Source organism: Heloderma suspectum, chromosome 2, assembly GCF_057233095.1.
Source record: "Heloderma suspectum isolate Gila_16-S chromosome 2, 16-S_ref, whole genome shotgun sequence".
Classification (NCBI taxonomy): domain Eukaryota; kingdom Metazoa; phylum Chordata; class Lepidosauria; order Squamata; family Helodermatidae; genus Heloderma; species Heloderma suspectum.
The window spans coordinates 364,877,453-364,901,823 of NC_139459.1; the positions used below are offsets into that span (position 1 = coordinate 364,877,453).

The window sequence follows — 24,371 nt, forward strand, 5'->3', positions numbered from 1 at the left end:
AAAGCCACTAGGTGGCGCTGTTGTTTTATTTGCAATAAAGGCGACTTTAAACTGTATACCCTCCTTTATATCGGCCCCATGGTGGGAGGAGGGAAAATGCCGGACTTTCGAGGTCATGGAAAACAACGCAATAGAGCTCACAAAGAGCGGGGGGTTCCCTGGAGGAGGGCTGCATCGTGTACAGGACCTGCAAAATTCTGTGAGTAAGCAATCTCCGTAGCAGGATAAAAGCCCGGTGTGAAGGAGCCCTCAGAATCAGAGCTTGGCTGTGGGTTAAACTATGGTAGGACCAAATGGGGGGAAAGTGCTGCACATCAGTCTTACGGATGCGGACTGGGGAGCAGAGCTGACTCCAGGTTTCGGCGTGCCCTTGGGCAAGACACCCTTGGTGGGCCTTCTTCCTCAGTGGGTCTGCCTTCTCCACCACCTTTGTCCCCAGCTGCTCCTCCTCCTCTTTCTCATCCTTGCTCCCACTTGCTTGCTTGACAGGCTGAGAGCCAGGGACCAAGCAGGCAGTAGCACATACTGCGCCTCCTTCTCACCATCACCGTAGTCTGTGCCAGAGTGAGAGGCAGGTGAGCAAGCAGTATCTTGCCTCTGACACCTCCACTATCAGAGGCAGTATACCTATCTACACCAGTTGCTGGGGAACGTGGGCGGGAGGGTGCTGCTGCACTCGTGTCCTGCTTGTGGGCTTCCTGTGGGCAGCTGGTTGGCCACTGTGTGAACAGAATGCTGGACTGGATGGACCCTGGGTCTGATCCAGCAGGGCTCGTCTCATTTTCTTATGTTCTTAAGGGTGACGAGAAGGAGCAACTCCACGGGGCTCTTGATGGTGGGCCCCTGCAGGGGTGTGGGCCCTGGGCAGGTGCCTGACCATGCCTACTTTTGACATCAGCCTTGCTGGGCATATGCCCCATCGAATGCAGTGGAATAGGCGTGAGGGGAGCAAACCCATCCCTCTGTTCTCAAGTCCCGTCTACACGCCCCCCCCCCACTGCATTCAGTATCCTGTGCCATGCTGAGCTGAATTATCAGAGCTTATTTTTATTTATGTGTTTGTTTCTTTGTTTGTTTGTTTGTTTCTATATCGCCCAATAGCCAAAGCTCTCTGGGTGGTTCTCAAAAATTAAAACCACGAAGCACAGCAATATAAAAACAATATAAATAGGAAAGCTTAAAAACCGCAGCATAACAGTACAACCAGAATAAAACCTAGCAGCAATGCAGAGATTTAAAATACAGATTTAAAACAGCAGAGCTAAAAGACCAGGAAGCTAAAACTCTAAAATACTGGGAAAATAAAAAGGTCTTCACCTGGTGCCATGTAATACCCATGTGAAACATTTAAGAGCCATTGAAAGCAGCAGGGCTTGCATACCTTATGAAACAGCATGTTGAACAGAGCCCACCGCCCATGTAATGGGGCCTGTAATGTTAAAAAAAGAGAAAAGTTTATTTGCCTTTCAGTATACAGCAACCGTAAAGATAATTTCTTAACACTTAAAAATTAATAGAGCAAAATATTTTACATTTAAACAACCCTCCCCCATGGAACATTCATTCATTCATTCATTCGTTACATTTCTATACCGTCCCATAGCTGAAGCTGTCTGGGCAGTTTACAGGAGTTAAAAACATTAAAATACAATATACAAAGTTTAAAAGCCATTTACATAAAAGCACATAGACAATATACACAAACAAGATATCACCAAAACCAACTTTGAACAGTCAGTCATGACCGAAGACGCATCCAGGACTGATTAAAACTCATCATGTGCTGCCAAATGCTTGGGAAAAGAGGCACAGTCCTTCAGTTCCACCCAACTTACATCCTGTCGGATTGTTAACATATCCATTGCTGCGAAATCATTAGGTCTATATTGATTCCAATACTGGATAACCAGTTTCTCTGAAGACTCTGCTGAATTAGTTTTTCCTTTCCAGAGCTGCTTAGACACACAGTGATGTGTGTTCATCACCATAAAATTCCAAGTCTTCCTTCTCCATTGACCAATAGCGGGAATGACTTCTGCCAACATTATACATGCCGCCGTTAACATACATACAACCAATACCATGTGATCTTTCCTAACATGCGCAATGCGCTTGATAGCCTCTTTCTTTAGCCCAGAGGTCACTTTTATGCCCATTTTACAGATGGGAACCAAGTTTCCACATAAAAAAGACATATAAACAAATTCCCCTGGGCAGCCACTGAGGTTGGCAGCACCTAGTGAGCTTATACACAAATGTTCTGTGGTAAATAAGTTATGAAATATAGTGCCTCAGGGAGGGAGCTATGAATCAGGAAGTCCCCAGTTCGAATCTCACTGGGTAGCCTTAGGCAAGCTGATGGTCTTGTAGGCCCCTTCCAACCCTACCATTCTCTGATTCTGTTATTCCCTCTCAGCCTCAGTCACCCCATTTGCAGTTTGGGGGATAATGAGACTTACTTACCTTCAAGGTTTGTTGTAAGTGAAGCTCTTTGAAACCTTGGTTTGTATGACTGGCTAGAATTGATGTTTGTATTCAGCATTCTGCTTTCTCTGCAGAGCCCACCTAGGAGTTAAACCTGGGACTGGGGAGTGGATGTAGTTTGTCTCCTTGATGCACATGCGTGGAAACGCATGCACATCAACACAAAAAGCTCCCTGCAATGCACAGCTTACCTTGTCATGACCTGCAACTGCAGAGGTATATTTTGAACGTTCCTAACCTATTGCAGGACCATTAGGTTTCAGTAGCACATTTTGAATCCAAAGAACAAGCACTCTGATAGTTTTTAAAAGAGTGGAAGAAGACAGATGGGGCAGCAGTTCAGTGCTAGAGCACCTGCTATGCATACAGGAGGTCCCAGCTTCGATCCCCCACATTGCCAGGGAGGCCTGGGAAAGATTCTGGCCTGAAACCCCAGAATCAGTACCAGGGCCAACAATGCTGGGCTAGATGGACCGGGCGGGTGTGTGTGTCTCTCTATGAGCGATTTACTCCACGCTTGCCTGAGTTTTGGAGCGTGTTAGTGATACATGACGTCGTGGCCATCCATCAGCCACCCTGGAGCTTATTGCGGAAAAAAAAAGATTTCCTGAGGCTGCTTCAAGTCTGATTCTTTTCCTCAGGTCGGGTTCTCCTCGGTATAGTTGCTGTGTGCCCCAACCCCCGCATTGGCCTCGAGTATGCTGGCCCTGCCCAGGGGTGTGCCTTTCATCGTGACCCCAGTCAAGGGGTGTTTCCTGTGTGTTTCCGTGTCCCTGCACAAACCCATTAGTGTCTCCTCAGAAATAGCTCCCATTGTGGTCAATCAGGCTTCTCCCCTGAAAGCCCACATCAGTACTTACAGAGATCCCCCTCAATTGGAATGGCAGAGTTTAAAGCCCAATTCCCTAAGTGCGGTAAAGCATAATCTTGCGGCTCCGATTCTCCTTTGTTTGGTTTATTGCCTTAGGGAGTAACTACTTCGACCCTTCGCTATAGAGATCCTGCGGGTTACAATGGGGGCTGGTTTCTGTCTGTGTGTTTACTGCTCTCTTTCCCACAACAAACCCATTATTGTCTCCTCAGAAGTAACTCCCATTGTGCTCAGTGATGCTTGCTCCTGAAATGCAGGTGGACCTAGTTTCAGGGGAAAGGAGAAAGGGGGGGAGAGGGGGGCAACCTCTCTTATTGGTTGAGCAGCTCCTGCCAGTCAGATGACATTCACTCCAACCCCCACCCCCACCAGTAAGTATGTTCTGTGAAGGGATTTTTACTGGTGCGGACCACTCACTCATGGAGCCCCGCATGGACCAAAGTGCAGCGAAGCTGATTCTTTTTTAAAAATCTGGTACTCTTCCATTCACTTCTTCCATTGTCGTGGAGACAAGGTCCAGGTCTGACTCAGTATATGGCCGCTTCCTTCTCACCTTCCTACGACTGCAGAAAGTAATGCCGCATAAAGCAGGCAGAATGCAGCCATCATGACATGAAACAGTGTGTTTGTATTTGGGGAGGCAGAGAGTTCAGAGAAGTGGTCCTCAGTATGATATTAGAAACACATCCCTATTTTTCTCTGTAATTTTAGACAGTATTCCCACCCCTTTATTTTTGTAGTCTCAGAGACCAATAGAAAGAGGTTCCTCAGTCACCTATCATGGTGCAGTGGTTAAAGTATTGGACTTAGTGGCAAGACCTGAGTTCAAATCCTTATGCAACTATCATGCTCATTAGCTGACCCCTGGCCAGTCACTATCTCTCAGCCTAACCTACCTCCCAGGGTTGTTATTAGGATTTATTTATCTTGTGGGGACATAGCCAGTTGCAAAGTGGATCATGTGATGAAATAATGAGTTAATAATAAGTTGTTATTTCTCAGAAGGCAAACTGGTGAGGCTGAGAGGCAACAGTGATAGAGGGATGATGGAAGGGTGGCACGACCTTGCATCCTGGAAAAAAAGGATGACCAGAGGGCTATTTTACAAACGCAGTCTGTGCTTTTCCCTGGGGTTGGAGGCGTTTCACCCTCTGAATCCTCTGGGGAGGCTGCAGCCAGGCAAGGAACCTCCACAGGGGGTGAGAGGGCTTGGGCTCCTTCTGTGCTGGTCCCTTCCCCTGGGTCTGGAGCCTGCCATTCCCCTTCATCCTCAGAGGAGTCTGAGGGAGGCATGACAGCTTCCTGCAGCGGCTCCTTCTCTGGCCGATGGATGGGGCCAGGCTGGTCAGACAAGGAAGCAAGTCAAAACTTCCAACAACAAACTGCAAACAGAAGTTGGAGAAGGAGAGCTTTGGTTTGGAATTGCAACATTCTCAGGAACAGAGTGACGAAGCGGAGACTGGTTTGTTTATTTATTTAAAGTATTTTTATCCCACTCCTCAGCCAAAAAGGCTCCCAGAGTGGCTTATGTGTCTTTGGTAAAACAAGACAGTCCCTGCCCGCAGGCTTACGATCTAAAAAGACACAACACACAAGGAAAAGGCGATGGGGAGGGAAGAGGAAAACTTTAAGAAGACCTTCAGCCGGCTGGTGGAGTAGCCCTGCTTCTTCTTTCATCTTCCTCTGTAACGCCTGCTGGAATGGCTATTTGCGGGACAAACAGAGGACACTTTCTAGAGGACGGTCCTCTTGCGGCCCTTCAAACAGAGGGCTGTCCTCTGTAAAAGAGGATACATGGCTACAGCACAGGTGACTATGGAAAGCTGCTGCCACTCAGAATAGACAAGACTGGGCTAGATGGGCTAACAGCCTGGCAGCTTTCTCTTTCCCCCTTCGGCAAAAATGGTAACAGTGACCAAGGTACCTTATACATTAAGAACGTAAGAGGAGCCATCTTGGATCAGACCAAGGGTCCATTTAGTCCAGCATTCTATTGACACAGTGGCCAACCAGCTGACACAGTGGGAAGCCCACGAGCAGGACATGAGTGCAACAGTACCCTCCCGCCCACATTCCCCAGCAAATGGTGTACATAGGCTCACTGCCTCTGGTACTGGAGGTAGCACACAGTCATCAGGACTAGTAGCCATTGAGGAACTCCGGCCAAACCAGGGGTGCAGAGCCTCAGATCTGGGGGCCAAATGCAGCCCCTCTGGGGTCACAGTCTGGCCCTCCGAGGTTCCCCAGATGGCCACGCCCCCTTCCTCTGGCCCCACCTCCCAACCACCAACCGTTTGGTGGTTTCCCAGCTTTGGTGCAGTTTTTTCCCCACATTCTAAAAGGCTGAAATGCCTCTTCTCCAGCTTACTTGCTGGCAGGAATTGCTTGAAGCTCAAATAGGTTGGTGTGTTTTGGCCCACCCCCTTTGGCCCCGCCCACCACTGGAATGCAGCGCACAAAAGATTCTCCACAATGGAATGCGGCCCCCCAGGCTGAAAGAGGTTGTGCCCCCCCCCCCGCTAAACTTTGGGGCTTCCCTGGAATACAAAATGAAATGCATTGCCCCACACAGCTGGGTGCTGCATATTTCTGGGGATCTCTCTCTCTCTCTCTCTCTCCGCGCATGCATTTTTAAATGAACTGCAAATTGATGTTAAAGAAGGTGTGGAAGTACCTTCACATGCTTAATAACTTTTAGAATGATTTTTAGCTGGCAAGACCCTAACAACAGCCAACAATTATGTGATTTTTTTTTGCAAAGCAGAGAGGTAAACAACGCTCAGAGAGAGAGATAAACAGATACATTCTAAGAATGTCACTTATATTGGCCTGTTTGACATTACTAGCTTCTGTTTTTAAAGGGCAAAAACACCATTTTGCCAGGCAGCAAACCGTTGGCCAACAGGGTTGTGTGGATTTTGTCAGCCATCACCCAGGTAACAAGGTCTGGTTCTCACCACCACCACCACCACCACGTAATCCTGTCTAGCTATTTGTTGACTCGTTCACCGTGATGGACCTATAAATGTCAGAAAAATAGGAAGCTGCCTTATACCCCTGGTCTGTCTAGGCCAGCATGGTTGACACTCAGTGGCAGCGGCTGTCCAGGGTTTCAGGCAGGGGTCTTTTCCCAGCCATACCTGGAGATGTCGGGGATCAAACCAGGCACCTTCTGCATGCAAAGCAGGGGCTCTGCCTTGATTGTTCTTCCCTCAACACGGCCCAGTTCTGGAGTTGGCCATCTTGATAAACAACGCAGGGACACAGTGTCCCTGGGTTGTTTAATTCAGCGAGGGCAGGCTGGCATGCAGGAGCTGGCACACTTCCTCGTTCCTACTTGTTCCGGCCACCCAGGGTTTGTTTAAACCCCGTCTAGCAGTGACATGCGAACCAGGCCATTGCTTGGTTCATGTCACTGGGGGATGGGTGGACACCCTTTGTGCAATACCAATGGCTTTAGGTTTTCAAAGAGAGCCTGGGATTGAGCTTTTCTGCACAAGGCATTTATTGTGCGCTGGTCATTCCCTACTTACGGTTGTTTATGGGTTCTTTAGATAACAACATGACCCTCCAGTTTCACTTCCAAGTCTAACAAGCACTTTCACCGAGTTTTTTAGAGCAGGGAAATTGCAGTATTATTTGTGGAAGTGAAAGAAAACACTTTTTTCACTTGTGTATTTGTGCTACTCTGCTATACCACAGAACCACCAAGAGGTTATATAGCAGAAAAGCAGGAAATGGCCTTCATGTAGTGCTTGGATCTCATTTCTGCAATGAACCCAAAAGCAAATGCAGCAGATTAAGAGCTGATTGACAGCCTTGCATAGAAAGCCCCCCCCCCCCTTCATTCTGTTGCGTGCCTGAATAAAGAGCATGCGACTGAACTATGAAGGCCAGAGACATTTAGTGCTTTGTTGCTTGATACTCTCTTGGGAGAAAAAAAGTTTGCTTTCCAGACAGATTGAGAACTATGTTATTTTTATTGATTAATTACATTTATATCCCACCCTTCCTCCAAGGAGGTCAAGGCAGTATATATATGGGTCTACTCCCTACCTCCACTGCTGCCATCTTATGCTCACAACAACCCTATGAGGTAGATTTCACAGAGAGAGCCTAAAGGAGAGGTGGGAAGACTTGCGGTTTGCAGGATCTACTTTGTTTCCATTAGGACTCCAGAGGTGCATCAACCAGAGCCCAGTGCAAGGTAGTGCTCTGGAGGGAGGACGCAGGCATAGAATTAAGGAGCAAGGGTGCCTCTGAGCACGTGCTCAGCCCAGGAATTTGTTTTCAAGACCAGAACTGAGCTCTCAGTCCCTTCACACACTTGCACAATCTACTACTGGGTTACCCCTGGCCACAAGCTTTCTTCTTATAAGCAACCCAATTTAGAAGAGAGGGGGGAAAGTATTTTAGGTGTTCCTATCATTAAACAATTGGGAGTCAGAAACCTTTGTGGATCTATTGCAGCCAGGGTGGGGCAGAAGGCAGATCTCCAGATGTTTTGGACTTCGGCTCCCTGAATCTCCTGCCAGCAAGGCTGGTTGGTGGTCAAGAATGCAGGGGGTTGAAGTCCAAAACATCTGGAGATCTACTTTCTGCTCACCCCTGATCTACTGCCAATTACCCAAAGATCTACCAGTAAATCCCCATCTAACTTTTGCCCACCTCAGGCCTAAGGTCACCCAGTAGGTTTCATGGCTAAGGAGGGATCTGAACTCAAGTATTCCCAAGCCTAGCTTGACACTGAAACCTAGCCTTCCCTGACGTATAGCTCAGTGATAGGGGCTGCACCTCAGTGGCACACAGAATGTCCCAGGTTCGATTTCCAGCGTTTCCAAGTAGGGTTAGGGAAAAAATTGTGACTGAAACCCTGGAGAGCAGCTGCCAGCCAGTGTCAACCATACTGGTCTAGATGGACCAGTGGTCCTCAGGCCTGCTGGCTGGGAGCTGTAGTTCAATAAATCTGGAAGGTGCTTGGATGGGGGTAAACTGCTCTGACCATTTTATCATGCTGCCTTGCTTCTACTTCTCATGTTTTAATATCCAGGTCATCTGATTTCCTACTAGCAATAAACTATGATTGGATGCGATGTTGCCTGAGAATCTCTGTGCGGAGGTCTCGAGTTCCATCACGGGGGGTTTCGGAGGACAGGATATAAATGTAACACTTTTCACCTATTGCACCAATTTGCCTCTGGGTACCCCCCCCCCCCCCGGTACTACCAACTTGCACTTAAATATTCCGTTGCGCTATATCGGGAGCGGAGAACCTTTATTCTATGAAGGGTCAGTGACCCACAGGAAAAATATATATCTGGGGACCACACACAAGCAGGGCCCCGTTGGTAGGCAGAGCGAGAGCCACCTGTAGTCAGAGCCAACAAAGTCCAGAGTCATCTTCTGATCTGCAAAAGAAATTTAAAAATTATAACTAATCAGCCCCAGCTGGACCTTTTAAAAATTTCTTTTTGACACAGAATATAAAATGGTTCAACTCACCCGCTCTTTTAGCACAAGGCCTGAGGATGCTTTTCCTCAGTGTGGTTTGTTCTATTTGCCAGCAGCAATGATGTCGCTGTTCCCAACTGGTTTCCCAAATTCACGTCCGTTAATCCGACGCACTGGCTGTTCTCTGCAAGAGCCACGTCATTAATCCGGCCCGAGGCCGTCATGCGAGATAAACTCATGCTCTCAAACAATGGAAGTTTCTCCGGCGCCAGCAAAGCTGCAGTCGCCACGATGCACTCCTTGACGAAGTCGCCTTCTGAATGAGGCCAGAGGTTTTTGGAGAGAAGCTCGCTCACCACGTGGCCGGCTCTCTCAACGCTGCTCATCTCCTTTTTCGGTTTTGGGGAAATGCCTTGCTGCGCATTCAGGTCGTTCCTCAGCGCGTTAACTTTCTCCTCACGCAGCTGCCCTTGCAGTTCTTCGTATCCGATATGTTTCGTTCGGTAGTGTCTTTGGAGGTTGGCTTTCTTCATGACCGAAAGGGCTTCCCCACAAATGAGGCAGACGGGCATGCATTTCACCTCCACAAAAAAATAGTCCACGGTCCATTTCTCATTAAAAACACGGCACTCTGCATCTACTTTCCTCCTTTTCTGTGCTGCCATTGTGACCCAGTGATCTATTGACACAGAAACAGGCAGTTAGCTGCATTTCTTCCACTGGGGGCAGAGAGGGCATGTCGTTGCTGCGCTGACAGCGAGCAAGAAACAATGTCAGGCGGCCAGGACTCCCTCGGTGAATGGGGGGGGGGGGCCTGCCATCTGCTCAGGCCAGATTAAAAGTAGCAGCGCTGCCCTGGTCCCTGTTTTATAGGTCAGAATGTGAGTTATGCTTTGCTGATTGAATAAATTAATGCTCTACGCGGGGCTGTCTTGAAAAAGTTTCCATAAAACTTCAGCTGGCTCAGAATTTATTTATTACATTTATATCCCACCATTTTTCCACCTTAAGGAACCCAAGGCTGCATATATAATCCTCCTTCTCTCCATTTTATCCTCACAACAACAACCCTGTGAGGTAGGTTGGCTGAGAGTCAGTGACTGGGCCAAAGTCACCCAGTGAGCTTCCATGACCGAGCAGGGACTAGAACCCGGATCTCCTGACTCCCAGTCCAACTCTCTAGCCACTACACCACACTGGCTCTCTGAATGCTGCAGTCAAGCTGCTGGCTGGGGCCGATTGCAGGGAGCACGTGACTCCCTTGTTACAACAACTTCCCTGGCTACCAGTCTGTTTCTGGGCACCATTTAAAGTGCTGCTTATGAAGCCCTGTACCCTATATGTATTTAAATACGTATATAAAGCCCTATAATGCCTGATATCAATTTAAATACGTATTTTGAGAGAAACACATCGCATAAGAATATAAGAAGAGCCGTGCTCGATTAGATCAAGGATCTATCTCAGGGGTCCCCAACCTTTTCAGACCCATGAGCACATTTGGGAATGTGAGAAACTGCTGTGGGCACCACCACAAAATGGCTCCCTCTGAAGGTTGTGGGGACTGCTGTGGGGACCTGGCTAGTCAAGAGGTGGTGGGGGTGGGGAGAGAAATAGCAAGGCTAGAGGGTGGGAGGGAGGGAGCAATTGCTTCGGGGCCCACCCAATCTTCCTCCATCCACAGAGCCCTTTCCCCCTTACATTCTCTCTCTCTCTCTCTCTCTCCAGCCTCTAGCCTTGCTATTTCTCTCCCCCAGCCCCTTTCCTCACTATTTTTCCTGCTTCCCCATCCCTAACCTTCTTCTTTCTCCCCTTTCCTAGCCCCAAGCCTTGCTCTTTCTCTCCCACTCACCCCTTTGCCTTGCTGTAATAACGCTAGAACTCGGGGTCATCCCATGAAGCTGATTGCGGGGAGATTCAGGACAGGTAAAAGGAAGGACTTCTTCACACAGTGCAGAGTCAAACTATGGAATTCACCGCCACAGGATGTAGTGACGTCTGCCACTCTGGATGGCTCCAATGCTCTTTCTCTCCCCATTTGCCTTTCCTTCTCTTCCTGCCTGCTGAACAACTGATCAGCGGCAGGTCCAGGAACAGGAATGAGAACCTGGTGCCCTCATGTTTTTCAGTTTTTCATTACTTGGGGGGGAGGGGAGGGTGTGAAGAGCTGTGCAGGCACCACTGGAGGTGCCCACGGGTGCCACTCTGGGGAGCCCTGCACGAGACGGCCTGCGACCAGGTGACCTGAAAGGCCGCCTTCTCCCATGCGCGCCTGCCTGGGCTTTCAAGTCTTTGGGGGAGACCCTTGTCTAGGCCCCACCACCATCAGAGGGACGTTTGGTGGCGAACCAAGAGAGGGCCTTCTCAGTGGCGGCTCTTGGCTCTGGAGCTCCTTGGGAAGAGAGGCGAGGCTGGCTTGTGCTGTGTGGTCCTTCTGCCGGCAGGCAAGGGCTTTTCTTCCGGAAGGCCTTTGGCATGTAAGCTGATCTGTCAATGGAGGGTTTTTAAACATTTGTTGGGTGTTCTCTATTCCTTTCATCGTTGTGTTCTTAATTGTGTTTTGATGGATTTGTTTATATTTTATGCTCTAATTACATTTTTCTTTTTAAGCTGCATTTCATTAGATAGCCACTGCGAGCGCCGGCACAGGCCTGCACTGATCACCTGCATAGGGCTCCCGCACCACCACTTCATCTCTCTGCTCACCCCAGACCCCCAACCCCTGGCAGCAAGATGGTAAGGCTGTTTCAACTCCCCCCACCCCCCACTCCAGTGCTGGATTTAGGAACAAGCCAAGTAAGTCATGGCTTCGGGCCTCATGTTATGAGGGGCCTCTAAATATGTTGGAGATAACTAAGATGCATTATAATTGAAGTCATTTTGGCTTAAGTATGTTGGAAAATCTGGTGGACTTACAGCAGAGTTGCCTTATATCCAGAAAGCGTGGCAACACAGCATTTAGTGTTGGAGGCAATAAGCGCAGACTACAGCCAGTTTAAAAGAAGTTCAAATCAACTTACTTTATTAGTGCTTTTATACACATCTTCAGAGAAGGCTATGTAACATGGTTTAACTACAAGAACCCCTTAATGCTGGGTGGTACCTTTCATTCCCCTTTCTATTATAATGTAATATGCTTTTTTCTCTTTATTTTTATGGTAAGGGGCCTCTGAATCTTGACATGGCTTAGGGCCTCAGCATGTCTTAATCCAGCCCTGCCCCCTCCCCTTCTTTCTGTCTCACTGTCTGCCCGCCCAGTAGCTCAATGCAAGGTGGCAGAAATGGTCCAGCTTTTCTCCCTTCACCCCTAAATAGTTTTGCAGGCTTTTTCATCCCATGCCTCTAGGCCAGGGGAGGGCAACTTCTGCCCCCACAGATGTTTTGGCCTACAGTTCCCATCATCCTTCACCATTGGCTGTGCTAGCAAGGGCTGATGGGAGTTGTAGGCCAAAATATTTAGGCTCACCATGTAGTGACCACGTTGTCTTCTCTGCCAGCCCCCTCTCCCTCCTGCACATTCACACATATATAAAGTGGAACAGCCAGTCTGGTGTAGTGGTTAGAGTGTCGGAGTCAGACTGGGACTCAGGAGATCTGGGTTCTAGTCCCTACACTGCTGTGAGGCTCACTGAGTAACTTTGGGCCAGTCACTGACTCTCAGCCTAACCTACCTCACAGGGTTGTTGTTGCGAGGATAAAATGGAGAGGCAGAGGACCATGCAAGCTGCCTTGGGCTCCGCACAAGAGGAAAAAAGGTGGGATATAAATGTAAAAGAAAGAGGGTGTGATTTGTGTCCTGACATGCTGTGTGGCAGGCATCTTAGCATGACTGATCACAGAGGGGTGGTCTAGAAAGGCAAGGGACGTCTGAACTCTTAAGGCCGGCATCCCCAAACCTGGTGCCCTCCAGATGTGTCAGACTACAACTCCCAGAAGGCCGGGGGATTCTGGGAGTTATAGTTCAACAAGTTTGGAAGGTGCCAGGTTTGAGAGTTGTTTTGCAGTTTAAACCAGCTCTCTGTTCTCTGCTGTCCCAAGAGAATCTCTTTTCACAACGTAAGCATTTTTAGATGATGCCCCCACCCGGGTGTGATATTCTGTGCCAGGGGTGGGCAGAAGGTAGATCTCCAGATGTTTTGGACTTCAGCTCCCAGAAGCCTCTGTCAGCATGGCCAACGGTCAGGAATTCTAGGAGCCCCAAAACATCTGGAGATCTACTTTCTGCCCATTCCTGTTCTATGCTCTGTGCTGAATGAGGCACTGGCCCTGAAATAAATGTTTTCAGCCCAGTACTGGACATTTTAACAGCCCCTCTCCAATGGGGACTCTAGGATGTTTTCTAAAGTGAAACGTTTCCCGCACTCGACACACCTGTATGGCTTTTCTCCCGTGTGGGTCCTCCCATGTATAACAAGATGGGTCCTCTAAATGAAGCATTGAACACTTGTAGGGGTTCTCTCCTGTTTGCACCTTTTTGTACTTAATAAGGGTGGTCCTGGTGCAGAAACATTTCCCGCAGTCAGAGCGACAGCAACATAGGAAGCTGCCTTATACCAAGTCAGACACTGGGTCCATCTAGCCCAGTGTTGTTGACACGGACTGGCAGCAGCTCTCCAGGGTTTCTGACAGGATTCTTCCCTAACCCTACCTGGAGAAGCTGGGGATCGAAACTGGGACCTCTGGCATGCAAAGCAGGGCCTCTACCACTGACTTACAGCCCCTCTGCAAGGCTTCTCCCCCATACGGGTTCTCTTGTGTATCACGAGAGATGCTACTCGATCGCTGCGGTTTCTCACCTGTGTGTATCCGTTTGTGTCTCAGAAGCTGGGAGCTGATGCTGAAGCTTTTCCCGCACTCCGAGCAGTCATATGGCTTCTCTCCCGTGTGGGTCCTTTTGTGGGCGGTCAGCGATGACTTCCAGCCAAAGCTCTTGCCGCACTCCAAGCACCGGTACGGCTTCGCTCCAGCGGGGGCCCCCTTCGGGGTGACGGGGGATGTGCCACCGCCGCCAACAGTTCTCCCGCACTGTGTGCAGATGTAAAGGTCTTCCCCAGTTCGCAGTTTCTGATTCTCTGGAAAGCTAAAGCTCCGGCAAAAATGTTCACATGCAGTGCATGGATTTGTTCTCTCGCCCAGAAGGGCTCCCTCTCTGGCGGGGTTTTCACATACGCTTTGGTCGCCTTCCCCCTCACAAAGGAAGGCCTTTTCTGCCAATTGTGCTGGAGGGTTCTTCCAGGATGTTTTTAGTCCCTGATGGTTCAAGAGCCCTTCTCCCCCGTCCTGACGTAGCAAGTCATTCTCTTTGGTTCTGTCCCATGATGTTGCGTTGAGTCGGACTTGCTCGGGCCTTTGCAGTTGAAGATCCTCCTCCTTGATCTTCACTTGTGCGATGCCTGTGGGATAAGGAGAAATGTCTTGATGGTGGGAGCAGTTTGACAATGGAACCAATTCCCTTGTCAGGAGGCCCCTGCTGGAGTGTGGACCCTTAGCAGGTGCCCAACCATGCCTACCCTTGATGCTGGTTCAGTTACCTAGAGGGGTGGTGGCCTCTCCCTCACTGGAGGTCTTCAAGTAGAGGCTGGACAGCTGTCTGATGTTCTGCATTGTGCAGGGGTTGGAGTTAGGGATGGGCCATCCCCTCCAGTCCGGTCCTGGGGGGTCTGCTGTGGGGAAATTTGGGATACTTGGGGCCCCACGGATTTCCCTGGAGCCCTGGTGCAGCCACTGGAATTCATGGGGCGGCTCTCCTTCTTTCGAAAAGGAGCAATAGGCTAATGGCAGCTGCCATGAGCCTATCGGGGGGAAATTACAGCCGTAAATGCTGTATTTTACGTCATTTGTGGCTGTAAAGCACTTACTTTTATGTAAATTGCAGCTGCTCCTTTTCGAAAGCTGGAGAGCCACCTGCCGGAACTCTTAAGGATCCGGAGGTGAGTGGTGCCAGTCCACTGCGGGATCTACAGGTCAGATTCTTTGGAATCCGGCTTCATTTGAGTCCGCAGCGGATTTCTCCAGCAACCTTAGTTGCAGTAGATGGTTTCAAAGACCCCCTCCAGATCTAGGATTCTATAATTAAACTTAAAGGAATGACCATTGGACAAAACCAGCATAAAAGAGGATTGTACACAGATGACCTCCTTTTTTGTAGCAGACCCACACGATTCAATACCAGCAATTCTGCTGGAGTTTGACTCCTTTGCCTCAGGATTTAAAATAAACTTGGACAAGTCAGAATTTCTCAAGATGTAGATCTCTCCAGAAAACACAGTGCGTCTGACACAAAGATTTCCCTTTAAATGGGTCACTAGCTCGCTGAAATATTTACAAGTCAATATATCTACTCGGTTGTCACAATTGTTTCAAACCAACTTTGCGCCATTCCTGAAAAAGACACTGAATAATTTGGCACCATGGACAAATATTTGGGAGATTAGTGTGATTTAAAAGGACAGTTGTTCCACCTTTTCTATATTTGTCTCAAGCTCTCCCAGAATCTATTCCAGCAAATGGCAGAATTGCTTTCCAGACTTAGTCTCCGATGTAAAAAAAAAATTTCAGATCTTTAAACGCTTTATAAGCACACACCACAGCCCTTTTGTCCTCCTGCTGGACCGGCTCCAGAAATCATCTCCACAGACGCCTTTATCATGCCTAGAACACTTGCAAATGCAATGTCCCATGAAGGAAAACGATTTATTATGATGGCAAGTCACGAACGCTCGTTTCAAGAGGCTAACTCACCGAACGAAGGGGCTGGTCCCTCAGACACGTCCAATATCGCTCCAGGAACAAGACAGTAATAAAAGAACTTCTATGACCAAAGTCAGGCAGTAGGGGGCAGGGGGATGCTAGGAACACAAACTGAAGAAGAGGACTGGAAGATAGTATGGTCCAGCCCTGCAACTAGCTCACTTTGACCTAGTTTACACAATTGCCACAGCCCAGCGTGCCTTAAAAATGGCGGGCAGCCATTTTTAATATTCAACCCCCAGTGGGAGATTGCCATTGTCAGTCATGTCGTTTGAACCCAGGCAGCATGGGTTGTTTGAGGGTTAAACAATCCTCGAATAACCCATGGTCTGTTGTAGGCTTATCTAAGAGTTGTTTAACCTTCGAACAACCCAGGCTGTCTGAGTTCAGATGACACGACTAACCATGGCAATCCCCACTGGGGGCTGGACATTCAAAATGGCCGCCCGCACATACCACAACCCATGGGGACTTAAATTAGCCATGGTAGGCTGTGATGATCATGTGAACCAGCCGTTTGTGTAAATGTAAATGATTTTTTTTCCTCCACAAAAGCAAAGAAGAGCCTTTCATGTAACCTGCTACCTGATCCTTTTCAAGTTCAAGATGGCAGGCACCGAACCCAGGACACTATGTAGGCAAGCCCTGTGCTATCCTGGTGAGACAGCCTCTCCCTGAAGGTGTGCCTCCCACCCCAGGAAATGGCCTTGTCTGGAACTTGAACCAGGGATTTCTCACAGCCAAAGTAAAATAAATAAATAAATAAATCATGACTGTAGACCAAGCTTCCCTGACTTGGCGCTCTCCAGATACATTGGGCTACAGTCCCCATTATCCCCAGCCAGCATGCCCATGGGGATGATGGGAACTGTAGTACAACACATCTGGAGGACACCATGCTGGGGAAAGCTGCCCTAGACCAACAAGCTTGACCTTAAAGCAAGGGAGCTGAACCTCAGGCCTGGGGTCCCAATCCAGCTCTCTGTGGCCCCCTCCCGTGGCCCCACTCACTTTCCCTGACCACTGATCATTGGGTGGTTTGCTGGCTTTTGTGCAATTCTTTTTTCTCATTCTAAAAGGTTGAAATGCCTCTCCCAAGGCTTGGGGCATTTCTACATGAATCATTTATTGCGCGCTCATCATTCCCTAACAGTTGTTTACGGGTTCTTTAGATGATGTTGTGACCCTCCAGTTTTGCTTCTGTTTTTAAACAGCACTTTCAGCAAGTTTTCTTAGAGCAGGGAAAATGCGAAAGAAAATGCTTTTCCAACCGGTATAATTGCGCTATTCTGCTATACCACAGTGCCACCTAGAGGTTATGTAGTGGAAAAGCAGGAAAGGAAACTTCTCGAGTAGCGCTCCTATCTCAATTCCGCCACAAACCCGAAAGTAGATACATTGGATTAGCAGCTGATTAACATCATTGTTTCGAAAAGCTCTTAGTTACTGGCAGTAAGAGCTGTAAGTTACAAAATGCTGGCGCTTTTGCCCCACCTGCTTTTGTCTTTGGCCCCACCCACCACTGGAATGCACCTCCTCCACCTCCCCCCAGCTTCTCCAAAACGGAATTCAGCCCTGGGGCTGAAAGAGATCCAACCCCCCAGCCCTCCAGTCTATGCTAGAATCATCCCCAAAACAACACTGAGACCCAGACACAGGAATCCTTACCCAGCAACCTAGCCAGTTCGTCACTCTGCATCTTCATGGTGTCCAACGGATCCTGCTCCAGCTCGGGGGACTGAACAGTCACGGCCTGAAATGGCTCCGGAATCTGAAAGAGAAAGAGGGATGCAGGTGGAGTGCTGATGTGGTGTAACCCACAGCCTCTCAGCCTCAGCTGCCGGGCACTGCTGGGCCAGAAACTTAATTTAACGGGGGCGGGGGGGCATTCAGGGTGCCCATCATCCACGGGTCCTGTCAGGGTGCCAAGCTTTGGCAGCTACTCAATATTGTCAGGTGCTGACCCTGTCCCAGGCCACTACTCTATTCTTCTGCAGAAAAAAATTTTTTTAGAATGCATTCTTTCATAATGTTAATCTACAGTAATAAAAGAAGACGTCTGTCTGTCCATCTATTAGCACCATAGCACTAAGACTGTTGAAGCTAGGCACCTGACACTTGGCATGGATACTGAGGGGACCCTACGGGTGTGCAGCTTGGGGTTATTTTATTTTAAATTGCATTAATTAATTTAAATATACCCATGCGAACGAAACCTGCAATAACACTTTCAGCCACTAGAGAGAGACTTCCCTAACCAGCACACAGCTTTGCAGTCTGCACAGTTTGAAGCCCAGGGAGATTAGCAGGTCAAGGGACAGAGTTAGATGCTTGCCCCTTCCCCGCTACTGTGGGGCAGCCCCCCCTCAGGTGAATGGGTGGACAGACCCCTCCCTCAGAGGGCTATAAGGGTACACCACAGCAGGGGCTGTGCCCAGGGATGCCAGTGGGCGTGGCTTCACTCAGACAGGGCAGGCACCATGTATCCAACTCTGACAGCTGCATAGGTTTGGGAGGGGCCTCAACTCAGTGTAATAGCATATATGCTTTGCAAGCGGAAGGTCCCAGGTTTGATTCCCAGCTTTTCCAGGTAGAGGGAGGAAAGAATATTGCCTAAAACCCTGGGGAGCCGCTGCCAGTCAGTATTGACAACACTGGGCTAGATGGGCCAAGGGTCTCTGACTCAGTATAAGGCAGCTTCCTATGCGGCTATGATTGCTTGAAGGCTTTGCTGAATCAAACTATAGACTATTCCAAGCCATGCAAAGCCAGGTCCATTTACTCGTTAGAAATATAACAAGACCAGTCCAGCAGCACGCACACACACCCCGTCCCAATTTTTTTTTTTTTTCGAGAAATAGGAAAAGGGCCTGGAGCTGCAATCCTGAGCGCTCTTACCTGAGAACGTTGCCCCATTGAACATCATGCAACTGATTTCCAAGTACACATACTCATGATGCTACTATGGGGTTTCCTACCCATGGTAACTATTGGAAAGGCAGAAAAGTACCCTAACAGGCATTCCTACAGCACTTATTTTCTTTCTCTTGGGTTGTGATCTTAAACACACTACAGGTGCAATACTATGCACGTTCAGATGGAAAAGAGTGCTACAACTCCCAGCGTTCCCCAGCCAGCATGTCTGGCTGGGGAATGCTGGGGGTTGTAGGACTTTTTCCCATCTAAACACGCATAGGATTGTGCCGTTACTAGGACAGGGTGTTGAACCTCAGGCCTGTGGTATATTTGGGGTTTTGGCCATGCCCCCTTTACCTTCAGCCCCGCCCACCACTGGAATGTGACCCCCAAGAGTCTTCAAAATTGAATTTGGCCCTCAGGAGAAAATACTTCTCTCTGCTAGGGAAGAAACCCTATTGAATGTCTATTGAAAACTACTTTGGAATTAACAGTTAGAATGATGCCATCTGTCTCTTAAAACGGCATCCCTCTATTTCTGATGTTCAGGCCGTGAGTGCCGTCGCTTATGTAGCTAAAACTGCTCCACCCATGCACAAGACAGTGAGATCAGCAGGCTTGAGGGAAACCCCAAGATCTGCAGAAGTACAAATAAATATTGGGCGGGGGCTAATTGGAGGTGAAAAACGTCAAACAGCCCAACGGGGCCTGGGCATGCTCAGGGGCAGGGAATGCTGACTGACTGTTGCAGGTGTGTGGGGAGGAATGGAATGGAGTGGAATGCCTTGAATCTTGAAGAGGAGCACTCTGTACTGCAACATTTTGTTGCAGGTCCCGCTCGCAAAATGCTCAAACCTTTTCCCCTGCTTTCCCGACCTCCTGCAGCCTCCGCAAGAAATCCTCCGCCTGGGCCACTGCTTGGGTGCAAGTCTCCGGACTGCTCTCCCAGACCCAGCTCTGCATTTCCAGGGGCAGGATGGCCAGGAACTGCTCCAGCACCACCAGCTCCAGGATCTCCTCCTTGGTGCGTCTCTCCGGCTCCAGCCAGTGGCGGCAAAGTTCCTGGAGCTGCCTGAAGGCCTCCCGGGGACCCTCAGCCTCCCGGTAGCAGAAGTGCCGGAAACGGTGGCAGCGCACCCCCAAGCCGACCTCGCCTTCCTCCTTCAGGATCTCTTCCTTCACTTTCACAGGAGGATTTGGGCTTTGACAGGCCTCCTGGCCTTCTCCGGGCAGGCCTTGCAGGGTCGGGGCCTCACACTCTCCCGTGGCCCAGCCGCTGGTGGCTACGGCGGCCTCAAAGGAGGCCTGGAAGCCCTTGGCCTCCTCTTCTAGTTTGAGCTTGGAGATCTGTGGATCTTTCCCCCCCGCTGGAGGGCTGTGCATCGACTTCAAGAAGTCTTGCCACTGGGACTCCCAGCGGAACTGCAGGTTTTCCTCCTCCGGTTCTTGCTTGATCTGCCGCAGTGTCATCGTTGTCAGAAACTCTCTCGTGGCTCCAGCTGAGACAAACTGAGGGCTTTTTCCTCCGTCCCCTGAGTGCTCCGCTTGTTTGGGTCGTGTTGCGTCCTGCTCCTCCATCGTTAACCTGGCTGCAGAAGCTAAAATGGAAAGGAACATAAGAAGAGTCCTGCTGGATCAGACCAAGGGTCCATGTAGCCCAGCATTCTTTTCACACAGTGGCCAAACAGCTGCCCATGGGAAACCCACAAGCAGGACATGAGTGCAATAGCACCCTCCCACCCAAGGTCCCCCGGGACCTGGTGTGCATAGGGTTACTGCATCTGATACTGGAGGTGGCACATAGCCATCAGGACTAGTAGCCATTGAGAGCCTTCTCCTCCAGGAATTTGTCCAATCCCCTTCTAAAGCCATCCAAAGTGGCAGCCATCACTACATCTTGTGGTAGCGAATTCCACAGTTTAACTGTGCGCTGTGTGAAGGAGTCCTTCCTTTTGTCTGTCGTGAATCTCCCACCAGTCAGCCCCATGGGATGATCCCATTGGAATCTAGTGTGATGAGAAGGGAGAAAAATGTCTCCCAATCCACATTCTCCACACCATGCATAATTTTGTACACCTCTATTCAATCTAGGCAAAGAGGTCCAAACCCCTATCAAGAAGAGGTTAAAATAGCTCCCTCCAAAAATAACCTCTTTCGCAATGTAAACGACACATTGATCCTCAGAGCTTAGAATGCTTCCCTCAGCAGGCGTGTTGAACCTCTTTCGGCCAGAGGGCCGAATTCTGTTTCGGAGAAGCTCTTGGGGGCCGCATTCCAGTGGTGGGCAGGGCCAAAAGCAAAGGGGGCAGGGCCACAATGACCAAAATTGCCTGCATATTTTAGCTTGAAGCTCTTCCTACCTGTAACTAAGGCTTTGCAGAGGCATTTTAATCTTTTAGTATGGGGAAAAACTGCACAAAAGCCAGGAAAACCCCCAAACGATTTGCAGTTGGGGGAAAGAGGGGGCAGGGTTGTGGCCATCTGGAGAACCTCTGAGAGCTGGATTGGGACCCCAGGTGGGGTGGATTTGCTCCTCTGGCCTGAGCTTCAAAACTCTTGCCCCAGTGAGGAAGAAGCTAAGGGGAGCCTCCAACTGCATAAGAGCAAAGGCCTCTCTAGTCTAGTATTCTGTTTCCTACAGCAGTCAACTGGATCTCTCAGGAATCCCAGAAGCAGGAGAGAAATTAAACAGCCCACTTCCAGTATTGCCGCCCAGTAGCTGACATTCAGTGGCACATACTGGCCCTGAGCTGTTGGGTAGCATATCACCATCTTTCTCTCTCTCTCTCTCTCTCTCTTTCTCTCTCTCTCTTTCTTTCTCTCTCTGTCTCTCTCTTTCTTTCTCTCTCTGTCTCTCTCTCTCTCTGTCTCTCTCTTTCTCTCTCTGTCTGTCTGTCTCTCTCTCTCTCTGTCTGTCTCTCTCTCTCTGTCTGTCTCTCTCTCTGTCTCTCTCTCTCTGTCTCTCTGTCTGTCTCTCTCTGTCTCTCTGTCTGTCTCTCTCTGTCTCTCTGTCTGTCTCTGTCTGTCTCTCTCTCTCTCTCTGTCTCTCTCTCTCTCTCTGTCTCTCTCTCTCTTTCTTTCCTTAAAATATTTCTTGGCCGCCTTTCAGGGCAGAAGCCCTCCCAAAGTGGCACACAGCAATAAAACATGTAAGAACTAAAAAAAACCCTGCCGGATCAAACCAAGGGTCGACATGGTCCTGCATTCTGTTCACACAGTGGCCAAACCTCACATCTGTGGGCCAAATTTAGGCCACCTGGGGTCGCAGTCTAGCCCTCTGCCAATCATTTCGTGGCTTCCCAGCTTTGGGGCAGCTTCTCCCTGCACCCCACCCCAATTCTGAATGGTTAAAATGCTTCTCCTAGGGCTTAATTACTGGCAGTCAGAGCTTGAAGCTAAAACATGCTGGTATTTTTGGAATTTCTGGTATTTTTCACCCCAGCCCCTTTTGCTTTCAGCACCACTCACCACTGGAATGTGGTTCAGGAGAGCTTCTCTAAAATAGAATTCAGCCCTGGGGATGAAAGGGGTTCAGCGTTGCTGGTTTAATGACAGGAGAGAAGACAAACACAGGCCATAGCAGGAGGTTGATGGGTTAGAGGGAGGGAGAGGAACTAAGCGGGGATGAAATGAGTAATGTTGGTGGATGTGAAGGTTTAGAAAGGGGAGAACAGAGGGCACCCAGCTGGTCTAGGATATAGGGTATGCAGGCACAGATCAAGCTACTACCCTGAATAATTAAATGGAACGCACATGTTCAGAGGCAATATCACTCCCTCTACTAGCGAACTTAAGCGCTGAGTGCCTCCAGGATTAAGAACATAAGAAGAGCCCTGCTGGATCAGACCAAGGGTCCGTCTAGTCCAGCATTCTGTTCACATAGTGGCCAACCAGCTGTTGACCAGGAACCCACAAGCAGGGCATGAGCGCAACAGCACCCTCCCGCCCATGTTCCCCAGCAACTGGTGTACAAAGGCTCACTGCCTCTGGAGGGAGCCCAAACCTATCCACTGAAAAACAAGAGGGTGGTATTAGCATGCTTAGAGAACCCAAAGGTTTCCAGAGGTTAAAAAAAAAATTGGGGGGAGGGAATCTAACGACCCCCACCCACCCAATAAGGGCTGAGCATGCTCAGTGGCGACAGAATGCAGAGTATGTTGGAGGGGAAAGAACAGGGAAACCGAGGGAAGGGGGAATGGAATGGTATATCCTAGAAGACAGCATGGCTGGCTGGAACCCTGAACTGGAGCATTTCACACTGTAACATTCTGTATCATGGAGAACCAGTTGCTTGGAGCAGGGAGGGCTGCCGTCCTTATGTCTGGCTGGCAGAAACACAGTGCTGGGCTAGATTACCTCTCCCTCCATTTGACCCAGCAGGGCTTTCTTTATGCTCTTATCTATGGTCAGTGGCTGTATGTTGCTATCCTCCTTTTTATTCAGGCATGGCTGCATTCTGAACTCAAACTTTCCTTCAAGTGGGATATACTTTATTTATTTATCCCCCCCCCCCCATGTCCACCAACCAGAGCCATGTGCAAATGAGTAGCGGACACATGCTAAGACTTAAGGAACAGAGTACCTCTGAGCATATGCTCAGCCCAGGACAACCCCCCCTTCTGTTTACCCTGCCAGCCAAGCTTCCTTTGTTTCAGTGTGCGTGTGTGTGCGTGGAGGGGAGTGTCTCTGAGTTGTTGTTGTTGTTATTAGACAACTGTGAATCAGAATGCCTTGCTGATCTACTGCAAATCACAGAGATCTACCAGGAGATCCTGATCTATCTTCTGCCTGCTCCAGCCCTGCTCCAGGGGTGGGTAGACTTCAGGCTTGTGGGATCAGCTTTATTTTTATTAGAATCCAAAGGTCCACCAACCTGAGCCACAGGGCAGGGGGTGGAGGGAGATGTACATTTAGAATAAAGGAAGTGGGGTGCTTTACACACACACACACACACACACACACTCCCAGTTTCTCCCACCTTCCTGAAGCCTTTTTCATATTAGCAGCCTAATTTAAAAAGGGGAGGGGGAGGGGAAGACTTTTTGTTGTTGCTATTGTTAAGCAAAGGGGAGACAGAAACCTTTGTGGATGTGGTGCAACATCATGGAGAGGCCCTCCCGATATGTTGGACTACAACTCCCATCACCACAGCCAGCATGGCCAGAAATGATGGGACCTGTAGTCCACCAACGTCATGGGGTGGCTAGGTTGGGGAGAAAGGCTGCTGCAAAGTCTGGGGCAGAGTTCTCTCCGAGCAATGGCCATGCTGGCTTGGGAGGATGGGGGTTGTAGTCTAGAGGGCACAAGATTGCGGGAGGCCGAGAGATCAGCCAGCAGATCCAAATCTAGCTTTGGCTCATCTCTGCTCTACTCTTCTTACCTGGCTGTTTCTCTGCTGTTTCTTCCAGCTCCCCCAAATTCCCTTCTCACTTACCTTGCCTCTTCTCTTCTCTTCTCTTCTCTTCTCTTCTCTTCTCTTCTCTTCTCTTCTCTTCTCTTCCAATGGCTGGATTGCTCGTAGCCCCTGGAGCTATGCAATCCAAAGCGGCCAATGTTTGACAAGACAACAAGGGGCTTCTTCTGTCAAGGGAAGGGGAGAAGGGACAACAAAAAGAATCGAGTCTAACTAAAACGCCCAGGCCCTGCAGCGGATGCCTTGGGGAACACACCAGTTCAGGAAGCGAGAGAAGAACTTTATGGTCTCTTTTAAAACAAGGCAGAACGGCAGCAAGAAACTCCACCCAGATACAACGAAGTCCAGTTCCACCTACTGACTAAGCTTATAATGACACTTACTACCCCCTCACAACCCTATCTAGGAAAAGCAGCCTTCTCCGTTGGACTACAACTCCCAGCATCCCCCAGCCAGCATGGCCAATGGCTAGAAGGGGTGGGAGTT

At 49.3% G+C, this 24,371-nt stretch overlaps 1 protein-coding gene across 1 annotated transcript; it reads right to left on the reverse strand.

The window, feature by feature from the left end:
• Nucleotides 1-4,776: 4,776 nt before the first annotated feature.
• On the reverse strand, nucleotides 4,777-24,164 carry LOC146355770 (uncharacterized). The gene is made up of 6 exons (XM_084830915.1): nucleotides 23,907-24,164; nucleotides 19,328-20,070; nucleotides 17,225-17,327; nucleotides 13,603-14,199; nucleotides 8,858-9,485; nucleotides 4,777-8,763 (listed from the first exon to the last, which is right to left on the reverse strand). The coding sequence occupies exons 2-5, from the start codon at nucleotides 20,048-20,050 to the stop codon at nucleotides 8,866-8,868; spliced, it is 2,043 nt and encodes a 680-aa protein (XP_084687041.1). The 5' UTR covers nucleotides 20,051-20,070; nucleotides 23,907-24,164; the 3' UTR covers nucleotides 4,777-8,763; nucleotides 8,858-8,865.
• Between the last annotated feature and the right edge of the window lie 207 nt (nucleotides 24,165-24,371).